This window comes from Panthera uncia, chromosome B4, assembly GCF_023721935.1.
Source record: "Panthera uncia isolate 11264 chromosome B4, Puncia_PCG_1.0, whole genome shotgun sequence".
NCBI lineage: Eukaryota > Metazoa > Chordata > Mammalia > Carnivora > Felidae > Panthera > Panthera uncia.
Window position 1 is genome coordinate 128,113,278 of NC_064809.1, and position 22,698 is coordinate 128,135,975.

General features: G+C 57.2%; 2 protein-coding genes, 1 long non-coding RNA gene and 1 other non-coding gene across 7 annotated transcripts; 3 read left to right on the plus strand and 1 right to left on the minus strand.

Moving 5' to 3' along the window:
* Positions 1 to 5,256: 5,256 nt before the first annotated feature.
* Positions 5,257 to 10,247, minus strand: LOC125919597 (uncharacterized). Of its 4 annotated transcripts, none has more exons than XR_007456842.1 (4): positions 9,925 to 10,247; positions 8,759 to 9,143; positions 6,078 to 7,998; positions 5,257 to 5,938 (listed from the first exon to the last, which is right to left on the minus strand). It is a non-coding gene; the product is annotated as an uncharacterized LOC125919597 (long non-coding RNA). The 4 variants fall into 4 exon arrangements; XR_007456841.1 differs by having other exon boundaries at positions 6,078 to 7,137; positions 7,785 to 9,143; XR_007456840.1 differs by having other exon boundaries at positions 6,078 to 6,278; positions 7,000 to 9,143.
* LGALS1 (galectin 1) lies at positions 8,915 to 12,289 on the plus strand. Its single transcript, XM_049626333.1, has 4 exons — positions 8,915 to 9,001; positions 10,244 to 10,323; positions 11,623 to 11,794; positions 12,089 to 12,289. Exons 1-4 carry the CDS (start codon positions 8,993 to 8,995, stop codon positions 12,233 to 12,235), a joined length of 408 nt encoding a protein of 135 aa, XP_049482290.1. The 5' UTR covers positions 8,915 to 8,992; the 3' UTR covers positions 12,236 to 12,289.
* Positions 12,290 to 16,863: 4,574 nt separating this feature from the next.
* NOL12 (nucleolar protein 12) lies at positions 16,864 to 22,692 on the plus strand. The gene is made up of 6 exons (XM_049626331.1): positions 16,864 to 17,055; positions 18,408 to 18,513; positions 18,945 to 18,993; positions 19,799 to 19,941; positions 21,190 to 21,287; positions 21,711 to 22,692. The coding sequence occupies exons 1-6, from the start codon at positions 16,973 to 16,975 to the stop codon at positions 21,874 to 21,876; spliced, it is 645 nt and encodes a 214-aa protein (XP_049482288.1). The 5' UTR covers positions 16,864 to 16,972; the 3' UTR covers positions 21,877 to 22,692.
* LOC125920548 (small nucleolar RNA SNORA21) lies at positions 20,394 to 20,522 on the plus strand. The gene has a single exon (XR_007457127.1). It is a non-coding gene; the product is annotated as a small nucleolar RNA SNORA21 (small nucleolar RNA).
* Positions 22,693 to 22,698: the final 6 nt, after the last annotated feature.

Sequence of the window (22,698 nt, forward strand, 5' to 3'; positions counted from 1 at the left end):
CAGTGAGCTGGCTGAGGGGCTACGGGCGGGAGGTGTCACGATTGCTCCGGGCCTGTCACTGATTGGCTTGTCGCGAGCTTGCACAAGGCCTTCCCGCTCAGCCTGTTCCCTCCTGTGTGAAGCGAGGGGTGCGAGGTCTGGGCGATGTTCTCCAGGGTGGTTCTTCTGGGGAAGAGAAAGTGCTGACTGAGCCCGGCTGCCTCACGAAGTCAGAGCCCATTTTCCCTCGCGGGGACTTCTGGCTGTGACAGGAACTCAGCTCGGCCTGGCTAAGGCATGAGGAGTTCATTGTCGGCCCCTGCGAGGTGCTCCAGCCCTCCAGGTGCACCCGCCTTTAGCTGTGCTCATCCGACCGACATCCAAGGGCTGAGGCCACACGCCCATCTCAGAACCTGCGCCGGAGGGGATAGAGCAGAGTTCTTGGCTAGCCTGGGACAAGTTCCCGCCACCCCACCCCCCACGTCCCCAAAGAGTGCCCACCTCCCGGCTCCGCTCTGGACCTAGCGGCCCCTCCCCACCGTCCCTGTGGACAGAAACCTGACTTCCTTGAGCGGAGCACACGGTGGCCTGTGAATCAGAAGGGGGAGGCAGCCCAGTCCCAGGAAGTGACTCTTGATTGGTTTAAAGCTTGAGTCTGAGCCAATCATGGTTACTTGATTCCCCGGCTATCCAGTGATTGGTTTAGCCATGGACTTGCGGTACACTTCTGACCCGCAAGACGGGGAGGGCTGTTGGGAGATCCTGGGAATGTTTGCCCCACTTTCAAAGAAGGACATGGTTGGGGGTGCCTGGGTGGCTCAGTCGGTTAAGCTTCCGACTTTGGCCCAGGTCATGATCTCCGGGTCCTCGAGCCCCACGCCCACCTCTCTGCTGTCCGCTCAGAACCTGCTTCAGATCCTCTGTCTCCCTCTCTCTCTGCCCCTCCCCCGCTCATGCTCTCTCTCCCTCTCAAAAATAAATATTTTGAAAAGAAGAACATGGCTGGAGGAGGGAAACACTCTTCTGGGCTTTGGGTTCGGAAGTTGTTGGCAGCCGTTCTGTGATCATGAGACCCACCCAACAGACTTCTCCACTTCAGGTGGCAGAGCAGAAAGATGGGAAGAACTTGGGGCTGGCTGTTTCCCCCAACTTTTTAATTTTAATTTTTTAAGTTTATTTTATTTATTTTTGAGAGAGAGAGAGAGAGAGAGAGAGAGAGAGAGAGACAGCAAGAGGGGGAGGGGCAGAGAGAGGGAGAAAGAGAGAATTCCAAGCAGGCTCCACACTGTCAGCACAGATCCTGATGTGGGGCTCAAGCTCACCAGCGCTGAGATCATGACCTGAGCTGAAATCAAGAGTTGGACACAACTGACTGAGCCACCCAGGCGTCCCGATTTTAATTTTATTCTAAGGATGTTATTTTTAAGAAATCTACACCCAACATGGGCTTCAAACTCACAATTCTGAGATCAGAAGTCCCATGCTCTGCCAACTGAGCCAGCCAGGTGCCCCTTCCCCAACTTTTAATTCAGAAAAAAGGTTTGTTGTTTAATGTTTATTGAGAGAGAGAGAGAGAGAACAAGCAGAGGAGGAGAGAGCAAGAGGGAGGGAGAGAATCCCAAGCAGTCTCCGTGCCGTCCACGCAGAGCCCCACACGGGGTTTGATGTCATGAACAGGGAGATCATGACCTGAGCCAAAACCAAGAGTCGGACACTTAACCCACTGAGCCACCCAGGCACCTCCAGAAAAGTTTTAAACCAATATCTCGGGAAGCTGATGACCCCAATCCACGAAATGAAACAACTCCTTCCCACTACGTTCTCTGGTGTCCATAGTTTCCGGTTTTGTCGCCCTCCTCCACCCCCACCCCCACCCCCATCCACTACCTTCTTGGTGACCAGAGGCCTTGGAGAGACTTTCTGGTGACTGCATGATGTTTCCCTTTGGAGGTGGCTGTGAGGCCAGTGACAAGAGCTCAGATTCACTGAAACCTGAGCTCGGCCTAGCATCACCTTCCCGCCTAGCACTCCGGTGATTTCATTTTCACCATTCAGAGGAACCACAACCAAGGGATGGTCCCTGTGGCTTTTCCCGCATTTCCTTATATGTCCAGTAGACCAAGTCCCCGCGAGTTGGAGTCGTCTCTAAATTCCATGGGTAACTTTTACCATGAGTAACTCAGCACCACACAGCTGCCACGTGGCGCCTCGGCTACTCGGGAACCGAAGGTTCCTCATCCCTGCCCTTCCTTTCTCTTCCCAAACCACATGTTTCCATGAGCCTGGGCGGTTCTAGCAAATCCCACTTCTCCGACACCACCTAAAAGGGAAAGCTGTTTCCTCTACCCGCAGAACACTTCTGACACCAGATGTATGGGTTTTCCTGCACTGAGGAAGTCTGTAGTCTTCTGTGGACACCAACTGGGTGTCCTAGAATTCGATCCTGGCACCACCCAGAGTTAGTGAAGACTCCACAGGTCCACAGGTTAAGGGTCCAGTCCCATGAGACTCCCTTTCCCCCCCCCTCCCCCTTCCTCCTCCCCCCCCCCCCGCCCCGATCAGATGCCACTCGAAAGTCCCGGGTGTCACCTGAGCTTCTGACCAACTGGCTATAAATTGGAAGTTCCCAAAGCCCCCTTCTCAGATTCAATCATATGCTGTAACAGCTCACAAAACTCAGGGAAACACTTATGTTTACTGGTTTATTGTATAATAAATGATATGTAAAGATACAGATGAACGGCTGGATGGAGAGATGCACAGGGCAAGGTCCAAAAGGGTCCCAAGTGCAGGAACTTCTCTCCCCATGGAGTTAGGATGATGTATGCCTGTAGATGTCTTCACCAACCCAGACTCAAACTCTGTATTTTAGGGATTTTTTTTTAAAGTTTATTTATTTTTGAGAGAGACAGAGACAGAATGCGAGCAGGTTAGGGGCAGAGAGAGAGAGACACACACAGAATCCGAAGCGGGCTCCCAGGCTCCGAGCTGTCCGCACAGAGCCCGACGCAGGGCTCGAACTCACGAGCTGTGAGATCACGACCTGAGCTGAAGTCGGACGCTCGACAGACTGAGCCACCCAGGCGCCCTGGGATGGATTTTTTTTTTTTTTTTAACGGAGTCTTCATTATGTAAACATGATTGATCCTAACTCAGTCTTCAGCCTCTCCCTGTTCCCTCATTGGAGGATAAGGGGTGGGGCTGAAAGTTCAAAGCTTCTAACCATGGCTTGATCCTTCTGGTGACCAGCCCCCATCCTGAAGCTACCCAGCAGCCCACCAATCATCATTAGAACAAAAGACCTATCACCCAGGAACTTCCAAGGGATTTAGGAGCTCTGTGTCCGGCACCTGAGTCAAAGACCAAACATTAAAACAAAAGACCTTCCCACCTCTTTTATCACTTAGGAAATCCCAAGGGTCTTAGGAACACTGGTAGGAACTGGGGTCAGAGACCAAATATACATTTCTTATTTTCTCATATCCCCCAAGTTTTATTTTTACTGTTTTTTTTAATGTTATTTTTGAGAAAGAGGAAGTACAAGCTGGGGAGGGCCAGAGAGAGAGGGGGGGAACAGAGGATCCCAAGCAGGCTCTGTGCTGACAGCAGAGAGTCTGATGCAGGGCTCGAACTCACAAACCAGGAGATCATGACCTGAGCTGAAGTCAGATGCTTACTGGAGCCAAGCAGGTGCCCCTTCCCCAACTTTTAATTCAGAAAAAAATGTTTGTGGGTTTTTTTAATGTTTATTTATTTTGAGAGAGAGAGAGGGCATGAGCAGGAGAGGGGCAGAGAGAGAGGGAGACAGACTCGAATCCCCAGCAGGCTCCGTGCTGGGCCACCCAGGTGCCCCCAACTCCCCGAGTTTTAGTTTAGAGAAGTTTCAAAACAGCAGAAAAGGTGCAGCAGTGGGATAATGAACCTGGATCCCCAGTTGTCGATATTTGACCAATTTGCTCAATCACCCTTTGTATATATCTTGCACTGATTCACTTGAGAATACTTAGCAGATGTTAACATTGTTCACCCCAAATCCTTTAGCTGGCCTCTCCTAGGGGCAAGGACTAATCCTGGATTATGGCCACATAGAAAAGCTAGGACTGTCTCCGCAGCCATGCTCCACAATCATACAAGAACCCAGATCCCGGATGATTTCATCGAGCCACTGAATTAGCTGCCACGGAAACCTCCTCGGTCCAGATTTTTGTGATGTGAAAGTTTCCCTTAATTTTAAGATGATTTCTGTTGATGGGGCACCTGGGTGTCTCAGTCAGTTAAGCGTCTGACTTCAGCTCGGGTCATGATCTCACGTTTCGTGAGTTCGAGCCCGGCGTCAGACTCTGTGCGGACAGCTCAGAGCTGGGAGCCCGCTTCGGATTCGGTGTCTCCCTCTCTCTCTCTGCCCCTCCCCCACTTGTGCGCGCGCGCGCGCGCGCGCGCGCGCTCTCTCTCTCTCTCTCTCTCTAATAAACATTTTTTTATAGTTTTTAGAATGATTTCTGTCGAGTTTTCTGTTACTTGCCACCCAAAAACTCTCCTGATACGCAGGCCCCAGGCATATTCTAGAAAACATTTAAATGCACCCCCTTCCCTTAAGTCCCACATTAAATATAGGCGGGGCGGGGAGGTTGCTATGCATTTCCAAAGCATTTTTATACGTTTGAGACATTATTTGGCCATGGGGATCTAAGGTAGGAGTGATCAACCTCTAGGAAGACTTGGACACACTTTTGAAATAAGAAAATTCAACCCAAGAAAATTGTTTCCAAATGTTTCTGTTTTTACCACCACCAGGTTTTAAGCGGGAGTACAATAAAGGTTGATTCATTTCCCAGTTTTACCATTCCAGAGCCAATACATTTTTTCTCTTCAGGTCTCAAATATTTTCTAAGCTCTTAAAGAGCTCTCCGCTTCCTGCGAGTCTGTAATTATGGCAAAAGAAAACGTTACAAAAATAAAGACTCATGCCTGAGCCCTAGAGGTCTGATGAATGGCAGGGCCTCAACCCCACCCAGACCTCCTGGGAGAGGAGAGGTAGTTCCCCAAAGACGAGTGAGGGCCTGTAATCAGAAGGGGGACAGACACCAGGGGGGAAGGCAAAAGTGACAGGAGCCCACTGTGTGTGGGGAGGTGGCTGTCTGGGCAGCAGACGAAGGCAGGGAGGTAAGACGGATGGGCAAGGTAAGTGGGGGCTGGGAGAGTGCCTGAGCTTAGGGGGCATCCCCCCACCCTGCCACCGTCCCTTCTTCCCTTCATGGAGCAGGAGGAAACCATCACTGGTTTTTTACACTTATTTAGTTTTGAGAGAGAGAGTCCGAGCACAAGTGGGGGAGGGGCTGAGAGCGAAGGAGACACGGAACCCGAAGCAGGCTCCGGGCTCTGAGCCATCAGCACAGAGCCCGACGCGGGGCTCAAACCCACAAACCCGCAAGATCATGACCTGAGCCGAAGTCGGTCGCTTAACCGACTGAGCCACCCAGGCGCCCCGGAAAAGATCACTTTTTGAGGTCCAGGTATCCCGGGATCACGTTGTTTCCTTGGCTCCATAGACGGAAGTCACTTCAGCCCTAGCTCCCTGTGTGACCTTGGCCAAGTAGCCGGTCTCTTTGGGTGGCTTCTGCTCCATCCTTAAATGAGGGAGCAGATCAGGTGCAGAATCTCTGGGGTCGTTTCCTGCTCTGACTTCTAGGACTTCGGAGCCTGCTCTGGTCACCTCCACCATCCCCGGCTGGGCCAGTCAGGTTGGCTGAGGGGTGTGGATGGTGTTTCAATGCGTCTGGCAGCCCTCCCTGCCACTGCCGGCTGGAGGAGGGACTGGCTTCACATGGGCAGGGCAGGAGCGGGCAGGACAGGGCAGGAGTCGGCAGGCTGGGAAGGGCCGCGCTGGCCTGGGTCCCCCGTCCAGAGGTGCTGAGCTCATTTCTAACAGCAGGGGCCAAGGTCCAGCCTATAGAGCTGCCTGTAGAATGGGGGAATATCCCAGAGAGTTCACTGCCCCTGCTGCAGAGCAGTGAGGGAGAAGGAGAGCCCCCCTGGTGGGGAGCCTTGGCCTTGAGGGTGCAGAAGAGAGAACTAATGTGGAGCCCCCCCCACATCACCTCTGTAATCCTGCAGCCAGTCAGTGAATGGTAACGTTCCCACTTTCCAGGCCTGGAAACAGGTTCGGCGAGGGTAAGGTCCTTGGCCGCAGTCACAGCCAGGCAGCCCCCAAATTAGGACTCGCCTCCCTTCTCCCGATTCTGACACCGGCTTCGTTCATTTCGGGGCCCGGAGCGGCTTCCCTGTGCGGTACATCCCAGCTGGCAAGCATCAGGCAGGGGGGAGGTGTAGATGAAATGAGATAATATATGAAAGCAAGGCGCCGGGCACAGGGCCCGGCAGATAAGCGGGTGCCATCGCTAGGAGGCCCCGAGGACTGGGCGGGAGCTCGGCACACACAGTGCACCTGGTCCCTGCCCCCACCCGGGAAAACCATGACCCGTGTTACAGGGGACACTGGAATCTGGAGGGACTCCCTGCTCCAGCATAGGCAGGCAGGGACTGTTGGGGGTAAGGTGGGGGTAAGAGGGAGACTTCCCAGAGGTGTTGACCCCAGAAAGGTAAGCTCAGCCTAGAAAGAGACAAGAGGGAAGCTAAAACCTTCAGAGATTGTGGGGGCGGGGGGGGGGGGGGGAATCACCTATTTAGTGAAACAGACATGAATTCCACCCCGTAGTAACCTTGTGTAGGAGAGCAGGGTTTCACCTCCCCAGTTTACAGATGGGCAGACTGATTTGCCAGGATGCCCTGGGGGACGGCGTGGCAGGGCTGGGACCGGATTCCAACTCTCTGGACTCCCAGAGGGGCCTTTCCGGAGGCCCGTTCCCCACGCCATGCCGATTCTCTACCAGCCCTCAGCTGGCCAGACCCTGGAGAATAAAGCAGCCCCTCGTCCAACAGCAAACGCTTCGTGGTGCTGGGCTTGTCTTCCAAGTTGGGGGAAGCAGGGGGGAAGCAGCTCTTGATGCCCTGGGAGCCCACCTGCTGGGCTGGGACAGCCAGCCCAGACCCACGCGATGCAGCCAGGAAAGGACTGTGCCGGAACCACCTCTGCTCCTCGGTCCGGGACTCCTCAAATGCCCCTATTGCTTGATCAGGCTGTGTCCGGTGTCCGTGGCCCTTGGAGGGGAAGCACACAGGAAAGGCCTCGGAGCTGGCTCCGCCCACCCCCTCCCTGCGTTGAGGTTTAGGAGAGGCCCTGGAGGAAAAACTGAAGCAGCTGTGGTTGGTTTCGGAGGCTTGGTCTCCGAGGGGTGATGGGCTCAGACAGGGGGCGGCCTGTGTCGAGGCCCAACGAGCCCCCCCTCTTCCCACTCCTCCTGTGCCAGGGGTGGGCTTCAGTCATCCGGAGGAAGGTGGGGTGGAGGGGGGGGCAGCGGAGGGCCTGGCCTCCAGATGTGTGTCCCTCCTGGTCCACATCTTCGGTGCTGGCAATTTCAGAAGGGAGATGGCAATGCGGAGAAGGAGGTCCCAATGACAGCCCTCCGAGTAAGTGCCCCACCTTGCCTAGTGCTCCCCATCCCCCTCTCTCCTCCTGGCTCCTGGGTATGAGGCGAGCACCCCTCCAATCCACCCTCAACTCTTGCTGCAGCGATCTTCCCTGTAACTTGTGTCTGTCCTCAATACTCACCTTCCCTATAACCTTCTGTGGCTCCCCAGCACCCTCAGTTAAAACAATGGCCAAGCCCCTTAAAGAGGCCCTTCATGATCCACGTACTGTTGGCCTCCCGGCCCCATGCCCCATCTTTCCCCAACATACCCCAAACTCCAGCCATGCCCAGATGGTCACTGTTCCGGTCTGCGCCTTTGCTCACGCTGGAAAGCCAGGCCCTCCTTCTTCATCCGTCCTTCAAAACCCACCTTCTTCACACTCTGGACACTCTCCTCGGCACCACGGTGCTTGTTCATGACTTCCCTTAGAGCCAGCAACATGCTACTTACTCAGGTTCCTGGCCAGGTCCGGCCCCAGCAGTGTGCTACCTGAAAGCAGGGGCTGGATGGAGTTCACCTTTGACTCCTCACAGGCCAGCGTATAGTAGATGCTCAGTAAAATGTCTGCTAAATGACTAGAGAAAGAAAAGGCAGTGCCTAGCCTTGGAGAGAAAGATGGGAAGCAAGCAGCAGGGGGGGATGTTCAGAGGGGGGACCCCAACCCTTCACGGCTCGGCCCATCCCGGGCCGCCTCCCAGGCCTGACTCTCAAGCCGGAGGCTGTCAGGCAGGGGCTTTTGGAAGATCCCCAGCAGGCCCCTCAGGAGGCCTGAGGCCTGAGGCCTGAGGCCTGAGCCCCGGAGGCAGCAGCGTCAGGCCTGGCACCCGGCCCAGCCTTTCTTCAGCGCTAGCGAGAAGCCTTAACAGCAGCCACAATCCCTGCTTCCGGGGGAGGCCCGGGTGGGGCCAGGGCCTTGTGGTTAATGGTCCTGGGCTCTCTGCAGAGGCCTTGCAGTGCGGCCACGCCCTGGTCCCTGCCAGGGCAGCCTCAAGAACCCCAATTCTAATTCCCTGAAGGACCCTGTATCCCCTCAGCCATCTTCTCTGGCTACCCCCAGAGCTCGGCCTGCTGGCCCTAGGCCCCCTTCCCGCCAACTCTCGTGCCTAACTCATCCTCAAACTATTTTCCATTGGCTTCCCCCAATCCCTGCCACAGCACAATTTTTTGGGTGGGGGGTGGGGAGGGATGAAGGAGAATGGGAGGTGGAGCCTGGACCCCGGGGGAGTGGTTAAAGAAGAAGGGGGTTTACCGCTCCGATTGGTCACCTCTGCTCCCGAAGGGCTTCAAAATTCCGTTGACTCCGCCTCCAGTGGGGCCCCCTTCTCTGTCCTGACTTGCAATTGGTTGGGCGCCCAGGGGGGCGGGACTCACCGGAGTCTGGTCCAGTTAAAAGGGTGGGAGCGGGCCCGGGGGCCCATCTCTCTCCTAGCGTCTTGAGACCACTGGTGCCGCAGTCCGCAGGAACATCCTCCTGTCCTCAATCATGGCTTGCGTGAGTGCGGGGACCCCGCTCCAAGGCCCAGGGATGGCGTGGGGGCAGACAGAGGAGAGTAGGCGCAGATGATCTGGGTTCTAGTCCCCAGGGTGTGGCTTGGAACAAGGGCCTTCTTTCTTCTGGGCCTCAGTGGCCCCGTCTGTAAAATGGGGGTGGGCGCCATGGTCCCCAAAGGCCTTCTCTGGCTTCAGACTTATCTGAATTCCTTCAGGGTCTGACAGCACAGTTATTTCTGCCAAGGTTTGACATTTTGCAGCTCCCTGATAAGTGGGAGTCAGAAGGGTGTGGCCAACTGGTGGGGTAGGGAGGCACTTGAAGGACGCCCGAGCCGCTGTCCCTTTCCCCCTCCTCCACCCCAAAGAGCCTCCTGTCCCCTCCCCCTCCTGCAGCTGTCCCCAGTCGCTGGGCCAGGGCAGAGTCATCCTCTGCTCCAGAGAGCTCTGCAAAGTCGCCAGGATCTGAGACAGGCTGCCCGGGAGGGCGCCTGCCTGGGTTAGTGGGTGGAGGGTGGTTCTGTCCAGGCTAGTCGGGTGGGGGCTGGGTAACCCTCCCCGCCACTCCCCATGCTGGGAGACGGGTGCTAAGGGAGAGAGAAGGAGGCGAGCCTCTTCCACAGGCCCCGAGGGAAAGGGTTCACGGTTCTGGCAGAAGGAACCACTCATGCCGGTTAAGTTGTGCGCTCGATCTTGCTAGTGCTGAACCAGCCAGGCTGCTGACTCCGGCCGGTGGCCACTCTCCCTTCTGCAGAGGGGCCTGGCTGCGCCCCTTAGGGGTCTCTTCTCCAGCCCCTGCCCCTCTCTGCACCGAGGGGCTCGAAGGGGATGGTGGGGGATCGCCCAGCCCCGGGCTGTTTCCTTTCCAACCGAAGGGCGGACCTCTCCATCCCCCTTCCTTTGCCACCAAATCGCAGTGTCACTCACTCCGAGTCAGATTCTCTCCATCTATTAAACGAAGGGATGGAGCATAGCCACTCTGAATCCAAAATCCTCAAACCGAACCGCAAAAACTTCAGATCTTGGCTTCTACGACCTCAGTCGTGTTACAGATAGGAAAAGGACCCGGTTGGGAGCAGGCACTTGCCCAGGACCACACAGAGAAAGAGTCTAGAACTTGCTACCGATTCCCCAGGCTTTCCGCAGGCCGGGTCAGAGGATCCCGGGCGGGGACGACTCCACCCCGCCGCCCCACCCCCGGGCACTGCGTCCTCTAACCCGGCTGGTTGTGGTCTCGTCTTTGCAGGGTCTGGTCGCCAGCAACCTGAATCTCAAACCTGGCGAGTGCCTCAGAGTGCGGGGCGAGGTGGCCCCCGAAGCCAAGAGGTGAGGGGGTGCGGATTGGGGGGCGGGGGCAGGCTGCTTGGAGCCCGAGGGTCCGGCCCCGCGTCTGGCAGGGGCGTGGCCGGCCAGGCCCCGCCCCTCCCTCCGGCTGCGAGGGGGGGTTGTCGGCGGCGGCGTTTTCTGAGTGAGTCACTTCCTCCGCGGGGTCTGGACGCCCCCTGTATACTCGCCCCCTTCCCTCCCTGCCGGAGCCTCTTAAACTAAACCAGCTGCGGCCTCGTCATCTACCTTGGCTGGCCCTGCCCCCACTGTGCGCGCGAGCCAAGGCCGCGGGTGGGGGTGGGGGGGCCCGGGAGAGGGAACGAGGGGTGTCGCCCCGCCCTTGGCCCTCGGAGGTCCTTCTTTCCCGCGCTCTTCACTCACTCAACCTTTCGTCCCTCCGGTCCTTCCTTCATTCCTTCACGAGGCCAGCTGCCTAGTTTCTCAGCAGCCATGTGACCTTGGACCAGTCCTCCAACCGCCCGAGCTTCAGTCTTACCCTATCACGGAGGGGGCAGGTGGTGGTGTGGAGGAGGTGAGATGCTGGCTCTCTCTCTCTCTCAGTGATGCTGGTGATGACCAGCGGACGTTAGAAAGAGCCGTACATTTCACGTGCATTGTCCATTTCATTCTTACCCCCACCCCCCACCCCCGGGGGTATTGCTATTGTCTCCACTCAGCAAATGTGTTATTGCTATTATTATTATTTTTTTAAGTTTATTTATTTTGAGAGAGAGAAACAGTGTATGCAAGCGGGGGGGGGGGGGGGGGGGGGGGGGAGGAGGAGAGAGAGAGAGAGGGAGAGAGAGAATCCCAAGCAGGCTCTGCACTGTCAGCACGGAACCTGATGCGGGGCTGGAACCCATGAACCCGGTTATTGTTATTATGTGTTTATTTGCGCCATCGTTATTGAGCACCTACTGTGTGTCATCATGCTGGGCACCGGGAGTGCAGAGATATACCAGACAGGACACTTGCCCTCCCAGAGGTCACCTTCTGGAAGGAGTCCCCATCCTTGACCAAAGGGACACTAACGTCGGTGAGCGAGAGTCTTGGCCGTCAGCACAGCAAGACCCTTAGCGATCCTTCTTGTACTGCCGCCCACTGTGCAGATGAGACTGAAATCCACAGAAGGCCAGGGACTTGCTCAAGGTCACACGGCAAGGAGGTGGCAGGGCCAGAACTAGAGTCCAGGTGTCTTGCCTCCCCGCTCAGTGATGGTGCACTGAGTGGCCCCGGCTGGTCAGTCTGAGGGGGCTGCAGCTGGCCGAGAAGGCCTCAATGCCCCCTGCTCCCCCCCAGCTTCGTGCTGAACCTGGGCAAAGACAAGGACAACCTGTGCCTGCACTTCAACCCTCGCTTTGAAGCGCACGGAGACGTCAACACCATCGTGTGTAATAGCAAGGACGCGGGGGCCTGGGGCGCCGAGCAGCGCGAGTCCGCCTTCCCCTTCCAGCCGGGGACGGTCGCAGAGGTGGGCTGGGGCCTGGGGGCAGTGGGCTGGGGCGGAGCTGGGTATACTGGCTAAACACCTAGGTCCCACCCTTCCCTCCCTCCTCTGCCCCAGTCCCCTCCCTCCCCTCACTTGCTGCGTGATGGCCAATGAGCTGAGCGCCAGCCCCTCTCCCAGCCTCAGCAGCCCCGCCCAGGAAGTGGGGCTGCTGTTAGGGCTCCTTGAGGAAGGAGCTCTCCGAGGGCCCAGGACCTGCTGGCTATGACTGCCCAGCCCTGGCTCCACACCACTCACTGCCCTTCTCTGCCCCGCCAGGTGTGCATCTCCTTCGACCAGGCCGACCTGACCGTCAAGCTGCCAGATGGACACACATTCAAGTTCCCCAACCGCCTCAACCTGGAGGCCATCAGCTACCTGGCAGCCGATGGCGACTTCAAGATCAAGTGCATGGCCTTTGACTGAAGCCAGCCGGCTCATGGCCCCTAATAATAAAGGCAGCTGCCTGTCCTCTCCCTAGCCCAGCCTCGTGTGTGTGTGTGTGTGTGTGTGTGTGTGTGTGTGTGTGGAGGGGGGAGGGTGCGGGAAAGAGGGTTGCCACCAATTCCCCCAGGCTCCGCTCCTTTCTTCGATTCCATTCACCTCCTCGGTGCACACCTCTTAAGTGCCAGGGACATCTTCCCTGCAGGGACATCTTCCCCTGGGTCCCCAGGGCCAAACAGGGAACTCGGTGCATAGGAGGGGACTGGTGTCTGCTAAGTGAAACGCAGTCACAGTCCTCAAACAGCTCCCAACCCAGTGAGCCCCAGCACACAGTAGGTGCTCAAAAGATGCCGAATAAATGAAACCAGGGGGAAAGAGGCATGGACAGACCTATCCGTGCCATGGTTATCTGATAGCACAGGGGGAGGGGGCGGGACCAATCCCTGAGGCTCCCCTCATTGGCTTTCCTGGGCCAGAAAGAGATCTGGTTCAGAGTGTGGGGGCTACGAGCTGTGTGGCCTCGTGAATGTTAACTGACCTCTCTGAGCCTATCGGAGGGCTGTGCTGAAGATGAAATGATGTGTGAAGCAGGTCAAGTTTAATGCCTGGCACAAGGTGGGGAGCAGTTTCCCATCCCTGCTGCACTACCTCGCGAGACATTCTTACCCGAATTTGAAGGGGAGGAAAGTGCTTCTGCATGACCACAGGACCCCTTGGCCTGCACCGGGCCCAGCTGAGCCCTGTGGGGCTCCCCAGGCATCCCAGCTTTGTGGGGCCCAGGCCACATACCCCAATGCTGGAGTGTGAGGGCAGCCAGGGTGCTAGTCTGGAAACTGCTGGTTCCGTGGCCCCGGGGCAGGACCCTCATCCCGACTCCGGGAAAGATGGGCTTGGGCAACGGGCCTTGGCCTTTTTTTTTTTCTTTTTTTTTCTTCTCTTTTTCCTAAGTTTATTTAGTTTTAGTAGTCGCTACCCCCAATGTGAGACTTAAACTCATGACCCTGAGATCAAGAGTCACATGCTCTTCGGACTGAGCCAGCCAGGCAGCCCCTGCTGGCCTGTTTCTGTAGAGGAGGAACTGGGGTGTGGAGGGACCATGCCAGCACCCCCGCCCCCACGGAGAACCGAGCAGACTTGCAGCTTAGCCTCCAGGCCCCCAGAGGCCTCCTGCAGGGCAGAGGAATTCGGGGAACTCACTCGGCCTGAGATGAGGTGTTCATGTGTCTCTCCTCTTATTGGAGAGACGTGTCCAAAGACGACACGTCTTCAAGACCCTCCAGGCTCTGTCACCCCAGAGGGCGGTGTTTAACCCAGCCCATCACACTTACTTGTCACAAGCGATGGGATCTGAGCTGGTGGCCGGGCCACCCTGCAGACCGACCATTTCCCAGCACCTCTTCCTTCCTGCTCCCTGCCGCAGGCAGGCCCCTACCTCCCTGAGAAACAGCCCCAGAACTGAGCCAATGTTTTGGGTGACTCAGGCTCAGAACCTCGGTGTGGGCTCCCCCCAAACCCTAGGGCACTATCTCCTGAGCTGTGTGTGTATGCGGGGTGGTGGGGGGGGGGTGGTGGGGGGGAAGGGCTGGCAAGTTTCATTCTCCGGGCAGCGCTGGGTGTGGGACTCACAGTGGCACTTTTCCACCCCGAGACTTAGTTTCCCTATCTGTAAAATGGGAGTATTTGCACCTGAGCCCTTTTGGGTGGCTGATTCCCATCTCAGTGGGTCCCCTAGGGAGAACATCCCTATAAGACGGCCCCAGGAGGATGGAGTGCACACGCTGGGGTCTGCCACGAGCCACACCCCATCTCCGGGCTCTCCTGGGGCACCCGAGTGGCCGCCTGAAGGGAAACGGCTTTGGAAGTCTGGCTGTGGTGGGGCGCCCTCTGCTGGACAACGGAGAAAGTGTCTCTTGGACTGTCTTCTCCCCGGCCTCGGGGTTCAGCCCCACTGATGATCCTTAGGCGGGCTGAACACCCACAATACACCAGGTCTGGGAGGCACTACAACGGGGCAGAGGAAAGCCCTGGGGCAGATAGGGAATGAAACCACTGGGTTTGGAGGAAGGAAACTGGGTTCAGAGTCAAACACGCCTGTGTTCAAACCCCAGCTCCATCACTGTGTGTCCTAGGACCAGTTGCTAGACCTCTCTGAACTCAGTTGCCTCATCACCGAATTGGAAAAATACTCGTATCCACCCTGTGGGATTGTTGCAAAGATTAGCTGAAATAATGTAGAGAAATGCATGGTGCCCGGTACCCAGTAGGTGCTCAGTAACCATAAAAATGATTTCAAAGGAGATACCCATCCAAAGAGGGGTAGGTGTTTTAGACAATGAGCTGCCATAAAGGGCTCTCAAGTTTTGGAGTCTGGGTGGGGTACTAGGCCCTTGTCTCCTCTCCTGGGGCAAGGGGACCTGAAATGCCCTGGGAAGTGTGGAGTAACGGTGCCTGCCTGAGGTGGCAGGCTTCGCTCTGCACTGGAAGCTTCTGGACCCGAGGTCTCCCAGAGCTCCGCAGGGGCAGGCAGGCAGCAAGGGCTGGATGGGCTGCAAGAGCCAACCACCCAGAGCTCCCCACACAAGGTCCTGCAGAAGCAGCTGTCCCCTTCCTCGGTCCCTGTCTCTGTGTCAGGCTGGAAGTTCGGGGAAGACAGAAGTCAGGGAATGGCTCTGTACCCCACTTACTATTTGAGCCACTTTGGCCAAGGCACTTCCCCTGCCTGAGCTTCCGTTTCCTCACCTGTATAATAGGGGCGAGAGCAGCGTGCGAGGCATGTATTACTTATACACAAGTCACAGGGAGGTTGGCAAGGTCAACTGAGATAATCCACGGGAGGCCCCGAGAACATTCCTCAGCACAGAGGAAGACTGAACGGGTGGACCGTGGAGAGGGAAGGAGCCCAGGGAAGTTTATGATTTATCAAGTCCTGCGGCACTTTTCATCTATAGCCAGTCTGCTTGGGGCAGCGGAACCTGGTAAACAGCAGGCAGCAGCCCTGAGACCCAGTGCCGGGGATCCAGGAGGAAGCCCAGCATCGCTGGGGGCATCACCGGAGCCAGGGCAATGCTTCTACCCAGAGGGAGGGTACCAGGGGTGTTTTAGGGTGTGGCCACTGAGGGGCAAAAAGTCAGAAGGGCAAGTGTTCATCACCCTGAAGCCCCACCATTGGGGCAGTCCCCTGCTGTGCCCTGGGTTCGAGGATAACTTCCTCTCAGCACCCAGCATGGAACCCTTCAGGCAGAGCCCCCTTGTGAAATGGGTTCAACATTCACAGAGAGAGGTACCCACTGTGTGTCTGGCTCCTTCCAAAACCCACGGTCAGGGTCCATATCTTGCCCTCCAGAGCGGGCACGTGAGCTCCTGGGGGAGGGATCCCTCAGGCCAGTGGCCCAGGGAGCTGGACCACGAGGCCACAGACTCAGGTTCAAGTCCCAGCTTGGACACAGAGTAGCCCTGTAACCTTGGACACGTTGCGTCTGCTGAAAGAACACGTCTCTTCTCCGTGTGCCTGGCACACAGTAGGCACTCGATGCACGTGTGTTTACTTGCTCTCTGGGCTCCCGTTACTTGTCACAGGAGAAGGGGGCGGAGTCTTAAGGGCCTTTTATTCCTCTGATGTCCCTACTCTCAGCTAGTTCTGGGGTCACCTCCTCTGAGAAGCCCTCTGCACTGGAGGAGCCAACACTGAGCTCCTGCAGCCTCCTGTGCTTCTCCCTGCACTGTGACCCGGCACTGTGACCCTGCCAGACTGGCCAGTCTTTAAAAGCAAAGGTAGCAGCTTGTCTGAGGCACCCAGCACAGATGAACTGAGATAGGGGATTCAGGCATACAATCCTAGTTACTACAACGCCCCTGCAGGTGGTGTTCTACTGAACGCCTTCACATGCGTGCCCTCATTTTCAGTAGAGGATGTGCTGTCACACCCCCATGGCACACTCCGGGAAACTGACACACAGACAGGGGAGACGGCTTGTGTCGCAAACACGTGCAAGGCATGTCTTACTTACACACACTGTGACATAACTCACCTTTCCTCAGAATCGTGGTTCTCAAAGTGTGGTCCGTGGACCAGCAACCCCTGAGAACGTGTTAGCGATGCAGATTATGGGGCTCATTCTAGACCGGCTGAATCAGGAACTCAAAGCAGGTGCAAAGCCATTTGTGTTTCAGCAAGTCCTCTGGGGGATTCTGACGCAAGCCAAAGTTTGAAAACCACTGCCTTGCAATAACCCTACAAAGTCACTGTCATTATCCCCATTTTACAAATAGGCCAACTGGGGCAAACCAAAGGCAATTGGTCCAGAACCACAGCTGTACGTGGACGACCAGGGTTCTAATCCAGATAGTTTGGCCCCAGAAGTGTGCTCTTGGGAGACCACCAACGAGTTGACATCAGAATCAAAAGTAGGATCAGAAATATTTGGCCCGTTTACTAATATCTCCGTACTGAGCACCTACTGCACGCCGGCCACCGTCCTAGGCTCTGGAACCTCGCTTTCACTGTTGCTAGTCTACGAGACGGATTGGGGTTAGGAATCACGGAGGGGGAACGTCCAAAACGCAGGGCTGGGCAGGCCGGCCCCGCGGCCCCTTTAAAAGGCGGGGCCTGAGGAACGGAACGACGGAGCCTAAGCGCGCGGCGCGCCCGAGAGGGTAAAAACGGTACACCCGGAAGTGTCTTAGGCGTGCGGGCGGCGCGCTGCCGGAGGCCTCACCGCTATGGGCCGCAACAAGAAGAAGAAGCGAGATGGCGACGACCGGAGGCCGAGGCTCGTTCTCAGCTTCGACGAAGAAAAGCGGCGGTGAGTGCCAAGCCTGGAGCGGATCTCCTTCGGGCTGCCGGCCAAGGCCACGGCCTGGCCCGGGCGGCTTCCACTCACGCAGAGGTCCCTTCCGGCCCCTCCCTCTTGGCGTGGCCCGTTGCCCCCACCCCTCCCCTTTCGACACCAACCCCCACTGCGGAATGGAAGCGGCCGCTACCGGCCCCCAGCGTGGGGAATGGAACCGCCCGCCCCGCCCTCTCGTCGCTCACTTTGTATCTTGCTCCTGCTGTGTGCTCTTCGGCTGGGAGCTGGCGGCTCGTAGCGGTGGCTTCGACCTCCCTAGGCCAGCCCAGCCGCCCCACACGCGGTAGACTCAGCTGTTGGTGATGAGTGATGAGTGAATGAGATGAGAGTGGCTCAAGTTCACGTATTCACTCGTCAAGACGTGTGCTGAGCTCCTTCGGTGTGTGTGCCAGCCTGATCGCAGGACCCCTGAGTTGGACCCCTGAGCCTCAGCGTCCAGTCCGTCAGATGCTATCCATTCAGAGTGCCACTTTGGCATATGGTAGCGGGTCAGCGAAAAACCTAGTGTTGGGCCCCGGAACATTTGGGGATGGTGCAGCCAGCACTAGAGAGATGAGAAGGAGCCAAGATCAGATAAGAGAGGGGAATTCTGGAGCATCGTCAGGATACACAGGGTGGCGTCAACTGGCCCTACAGTTGGGTCCAGGGGGCAGGTGTCCTGGGCAAATGTGCCAGTCGGGTGGAAAGTTTGCAGATGTCTGGATGAGGGTGGCCTTAAAAGTGGCCTTGCTAAGGGGGCGCCTGGGTGGCTCAGTCGGTTAAGTGTCCGACTTCAGCTCACGGTTCGTGAGTTTGAGCCCCACGTCAGGCTCTGGGCCGACAGCTCGAGCCTGGAGCCTGCTTTGGATTCTGTGTCTCCCTCTTTCTCTGCCCTTCCCCCATTCACACTCTGTCTGTCTCTCTCAAAAATGAATAAACAACAACAAAAAAAAATTAAAAGTGGCCTTGCTAGAAATGGCTTAATCCCCTGGGTAATGGAATTTGGCAATGTAGAAGGGCCCCCACTGGCCCTGTTGCTTGAAGTCGAGAGCCTTGGAGGGTGGTGGGTGGAAAGAGGCAGCATCTCCCTCTTTTTCTTAAACTTACACTCTCTATGACCTTTGGCAAGTGACCTAGCCTCTCTGTGCCTCAGTGTCCCCAATTGTAAACGGGGAATTGGTACCTACTTACAAGTTGTTGTGAGGAATACGTGAGTTAAACCCGTGTTAATTTTCGGAGCAGTACAGAAGTAGTGGTTTTTCTCTCCCTGGAGTGAGCCTGCCTTTCCTTGTGTCCCCTCCTGACTCTCCCTTGCCTCTTTCCGGTAGGGAGTACCTGACCGGCTTCCATAAGCGGAAGGTAGAGCGGAAGAAGGCAGCCATTGAGGAGATCAAGCATCGGCTCAAGGAGGAGCAGAAGAAACTCCGGGAGGAGGTGCAGGGGGAGGAGGAAGGGGACTAGGGAGACAGAGAGAGAGAGAGAGAGAGAGAGAGTGTGTGTGTGTGTGTGTGTGTGTGTGTGTGTGTATATATCTGAATATATATGTATCTGAATATATATATATCTGAATATATATGTATCTGAATATATCTATATCTATATCTGACTCCCAAGGGATTTACAGCCTTGGTTAGCCTTAATAGGGGTATCTGCAGGAATGAGGGGAGGTGTGGGCAGGCCTGGGGAGCAGTTTGTACAGGTAGAATCATGGTGGGCCCAGGTCTGGGGAAGGTTCAGGATGGAATCTCCTAGTGTTTCATCCCGAGCCACACATGGTCTCACTCACCCTGGAGGGGAGCAGTGCTCTTGCCTGGGGTTGGCCGGAGAGGCCATACTCACTGTGTTCCCTTCCCTTTTGGCTTTAGCGCCATCAGGAGTACTTGAAGATGCTGGCAGAGAGAGAGGAGGCTCTGGGTAAGTCCCAGCTTTGCCCGGACCTGGAGAACAGCTAACAGGCCTAGGCTTTTTTTTTTTTTTTTTTTTTTAATCCTTTGGTGGGGGAAAGGGGGAGAGGTGTGGGGGCTGCACAGAAGCCAACTGCCCTAGCTCTAGGCGTCTTGGTGGTGACCTGGGGGTCACGGGTGGTGTTCAGGGACGTCTAAATGTGAGTGGATCAGGGGCGCCTGGGTGGCTCAGTCGGTTGGGCGTCCGACTTCGGCTCAGGTCATGATCTCGCGGTCCGTGAGTTCGAGCCCCGCGTCGGGCTCTGGGCTGATGGCCCAGAGCCTGGAGCCTGCTTCCGATTCTGTGTCTCCCTCTCTCTCTGCCCCTTCCCCGTTCATGCTCTGTCTCTCTCTCTGTCTCAAAAATAAATAAACGTTAAAAAAAAAAAATTAAAAAAAAAATAATAAAATAAATAAATGTGAGTGGATCAGAGACGAGGAGGACAGACGTCTTGGTAAAGCGATTCCTTAGCAGAAAGCCCAGTTTCTGAGGCCTGGAGGGACTAGGGGTAGAGGGAATGGGCAGCAGCAGCTGCTGGGGTCACATCGGGTTTGTCCTAGATGAGAACCAGATGGTCTGAGGTCCCCCTGGAGCATCAAGGGAGGAGTTGAATCACTTACATTTGTCCACAGGCCAGGCTCTGGAGCCGGTGACTTCCCTGGACACTCTCCCATAGAGTAGCGGGGGCCGCTGCGCTCCAGGGCTGGGAGGGGGGTTAGAATCTGGTCACTTGTGCTATGAGGCTGCGACCCGCTTCTTTGCCCACCTTGCACAGAGGAGGCAGACGAACTGGACAGGTTGGTGACAGCAAAGACAGAGTCGGTCCAGTATGACCATCCCAACCACACGGTCACCGTGACCACCATCAGCGACCTGGACCTCTCGGGGGCCCGCCTGCTTGGACTGCCCCCACCCGAGGTGGGTGTAACTTCTGGCCCCAGGAGGGAAGGGGCCCAGGTGCAGACCGGTTTGTCGGGGTTGCTAAGTGCTGGCCCATGTCCTGGGGTTGCAATGCCAGGGGCTCTCTCCCTGCTGGGCGCTCGTTAGAGCCCGGACCAAATCCCTGACCCTGGGGCTTCCAGAAGCCAGTTCCATGCCTGAGCGGCTGTGGGAGCGTGGGCAGGTGTCTGCCTTGCCAGCTTTCCTTTCTACCCCAGTAAGTGGGGGGGGGGGGGGGGGGTCACTGGTGATAGCGCCTGTCTCGTGGCGGTTGCTGTGAGTGTAAAAGCGGTTAATCCGAGAGAAGCACCTAAGATCGCCGTTTATTGTGGTCACTCCGCTGCACGGTAGCAGTCACACGGAAGTTGTCAGGCTTTGAGCTGGGAGGTGTTAGCAGGTTGCGACCAACATCAAAAAAAAAAAAGGATCCCCCCCTTTTAAAAGCACTCAGCGCGCCTTGACTAATGACGCACCGAGCCGTCGCTAAAGGGCGGACTGAAAACGCTGCTTTTGGGTGAAGCGGCAGCGTGTCGTGTTCCGCTTCCGTTGGTGTCACAGGCTGTTCGCCTCGGCAGGGGCGGGGGCACCGACTGCTGGGGGTGTGAGCGAAGGGAGAGGCTTGGGAAGTGACAAGGAAATGCTACGCGGGCGGACCGGCCTCAGCTCTCGACAAATAAATACAAGTGAACAATTAAAGAAAAGGAAAGAGAGCAGAACGTCATTGAAAACATCAAAAAGCCTCCCAGTTAAGTGTCATCTGAGACGTTTATTTCCGGCTGAAGTTGTGTCTCCCTGGCTGTGTGGGCCTTTCCCGGAAATACCTGTACGTACATGGTTACCAGGCAAACCACACTTCCTGTCGCGGGTTCACGTGTCCTTAAGTCCTGAGCTGCTGCCTTGTCACGCCCTCAGTGGTCTCGCCCTCACCTTCTGTTTTGTGCTCATTCTTCCGCACAGTCCTCCCGGCCTCCGCCTACGGTGGACGGTCAGACGTTCACGGGTGAAAGAACTCGAAAACTGGGGGTGAGGCTCTGAGACACAGCTCTTCCCCGTGTGATCCCCGCTTTGGGGGCACACGTGGCTTTTCCACCCGCGGCCTTCTCCGAGCCCCCGAGCCGGGCCTCGAAGCGGCAGGCCATGCCCTCGCGTGACAGAGCCGTGACTGCTCGGGGTCAGGCTTCCCGACCTGCCACTCTGTGTGACAGTCCTTGTCCTGTGCTTCTTTAGCAAGCGGCCGGGCACGGGTCCGAGGAAGAGGCGTCATCCACGGCGAAGCTGACCAGAGCCTTACCCAGGAAGTCCAGAGATCCCCTCCTGTCCCAGCGGTGAGCCCTGGCCTGTCCTCCCCTATGACACTGCTCCCTCATGGCTGACAGTGGTGGCCGCGCCTGTGGAGTCGCCTCTCGCTGGCCTGTGGCGGGTGTGGCACGGGGCAGGTGTGGAGCCTGGAGCAGCCGCTCTGCTTTGCCTGTTGAGGAGTCCCTCCCTCCTTACCATCCCCCACCTCCACTCCTTGACAATGGCCAGCCCTGGGTGCCTTCGGTGCCTGGGGTAAAGGCCTTTTCATGAGCTGAGGAGCTGGCAGGGCCTCTGGGGTCAGAGCCGGCTGCCTTTGGCATGCGTGTGGTTCTCCCGGCACTCAAGGCCTGTTCCGACGTCCTCCGGGAGCCGGGCAATCAGTCACCCCGCCACCCGGCCTCCCACCCATGCCTCGTTCCCAGCCTCACCAGCCTTGCACCCTCCTACAGGATCTCCGCTCTCACGGCTTCGCTGCATGCACATAGTCGCAAAAAGGGCAAGAGGAAACATCCCCGACGGGCCCAAGACTCCACCAAGAAGCCCCCGAGTGCCACCCGTACGAGCAAGACCCAGCGCCGCCGGCTGACGGGCAAAGCCCGGCACAGCGGAGAATGAGCCCCGAGAACCAGGCCACGCCCCAGCCTGGGCTGTCAGGGGCCGTCCTGTCTCCGCCTGGCGGTCCCAGGAACCCAGCACTGCGGGGGTGACTCTGCGGCCCCGGCTTGGGAGGCAGTTCCTCTGTGGCCCAGAGCTTGGACGCTGGAAGGGGGCAGGCAGCTGAGGAGCTGGCTTCCCTCAGGAGGAGACTTCAGAGCCAAGTCGGGGGCATCTTGCTTAGTGGGAAGGCTTCCCACCGAGCCGTCCTCAGATTTGTGAAGCTAAGTGCCCCTGTGGTCTGTTTGTCCCTGACCCTGGTGCCACGTGCCCAGGGCAGGCTTGTGAGGGGGTGGAACCTGTCGGGGAAGTGGGTCCATCCTCACCGTCCAGCAGTCTTCCCCGTGGGGGTGAAAAGGTCGTGTTGGGTCTGGGCCCCCTCGCCCGGGCTCCAGGCCAGCATAACCACTGCTAGGGTCCGGAGTCGTCCTGCTGCTCTGCGAAGCGGGCCGCCGAGGCAGGTGGCTGAGCTTTGCCAGCCTCTGCCCGTTACCGGCTGAGGCTGTGGGTCCGTCCCTTCTCCGTGGCCTCCTTGGTCCCCTCAGCTGAAATCGAAGTGCTGGAAGCAGATGAGTTCCAGAGCATTCCCCAGCCCCAAACTTGGGCATCCTCCCCAGGCTTCCAGCAGCTCTCGGAGAGACACCGATCAAGGCGTGATTAACCCCTTTTAAAGAGAATGTGTCTCGACTCACTCGAAAGCGTGGCGGTTCCCAGGCAGACCCCTCAGGAGGCCAGCGGGTGTTCTGCAAGGCTGCTGGGTTTTCACGCCCCCCGTCCCTTCCT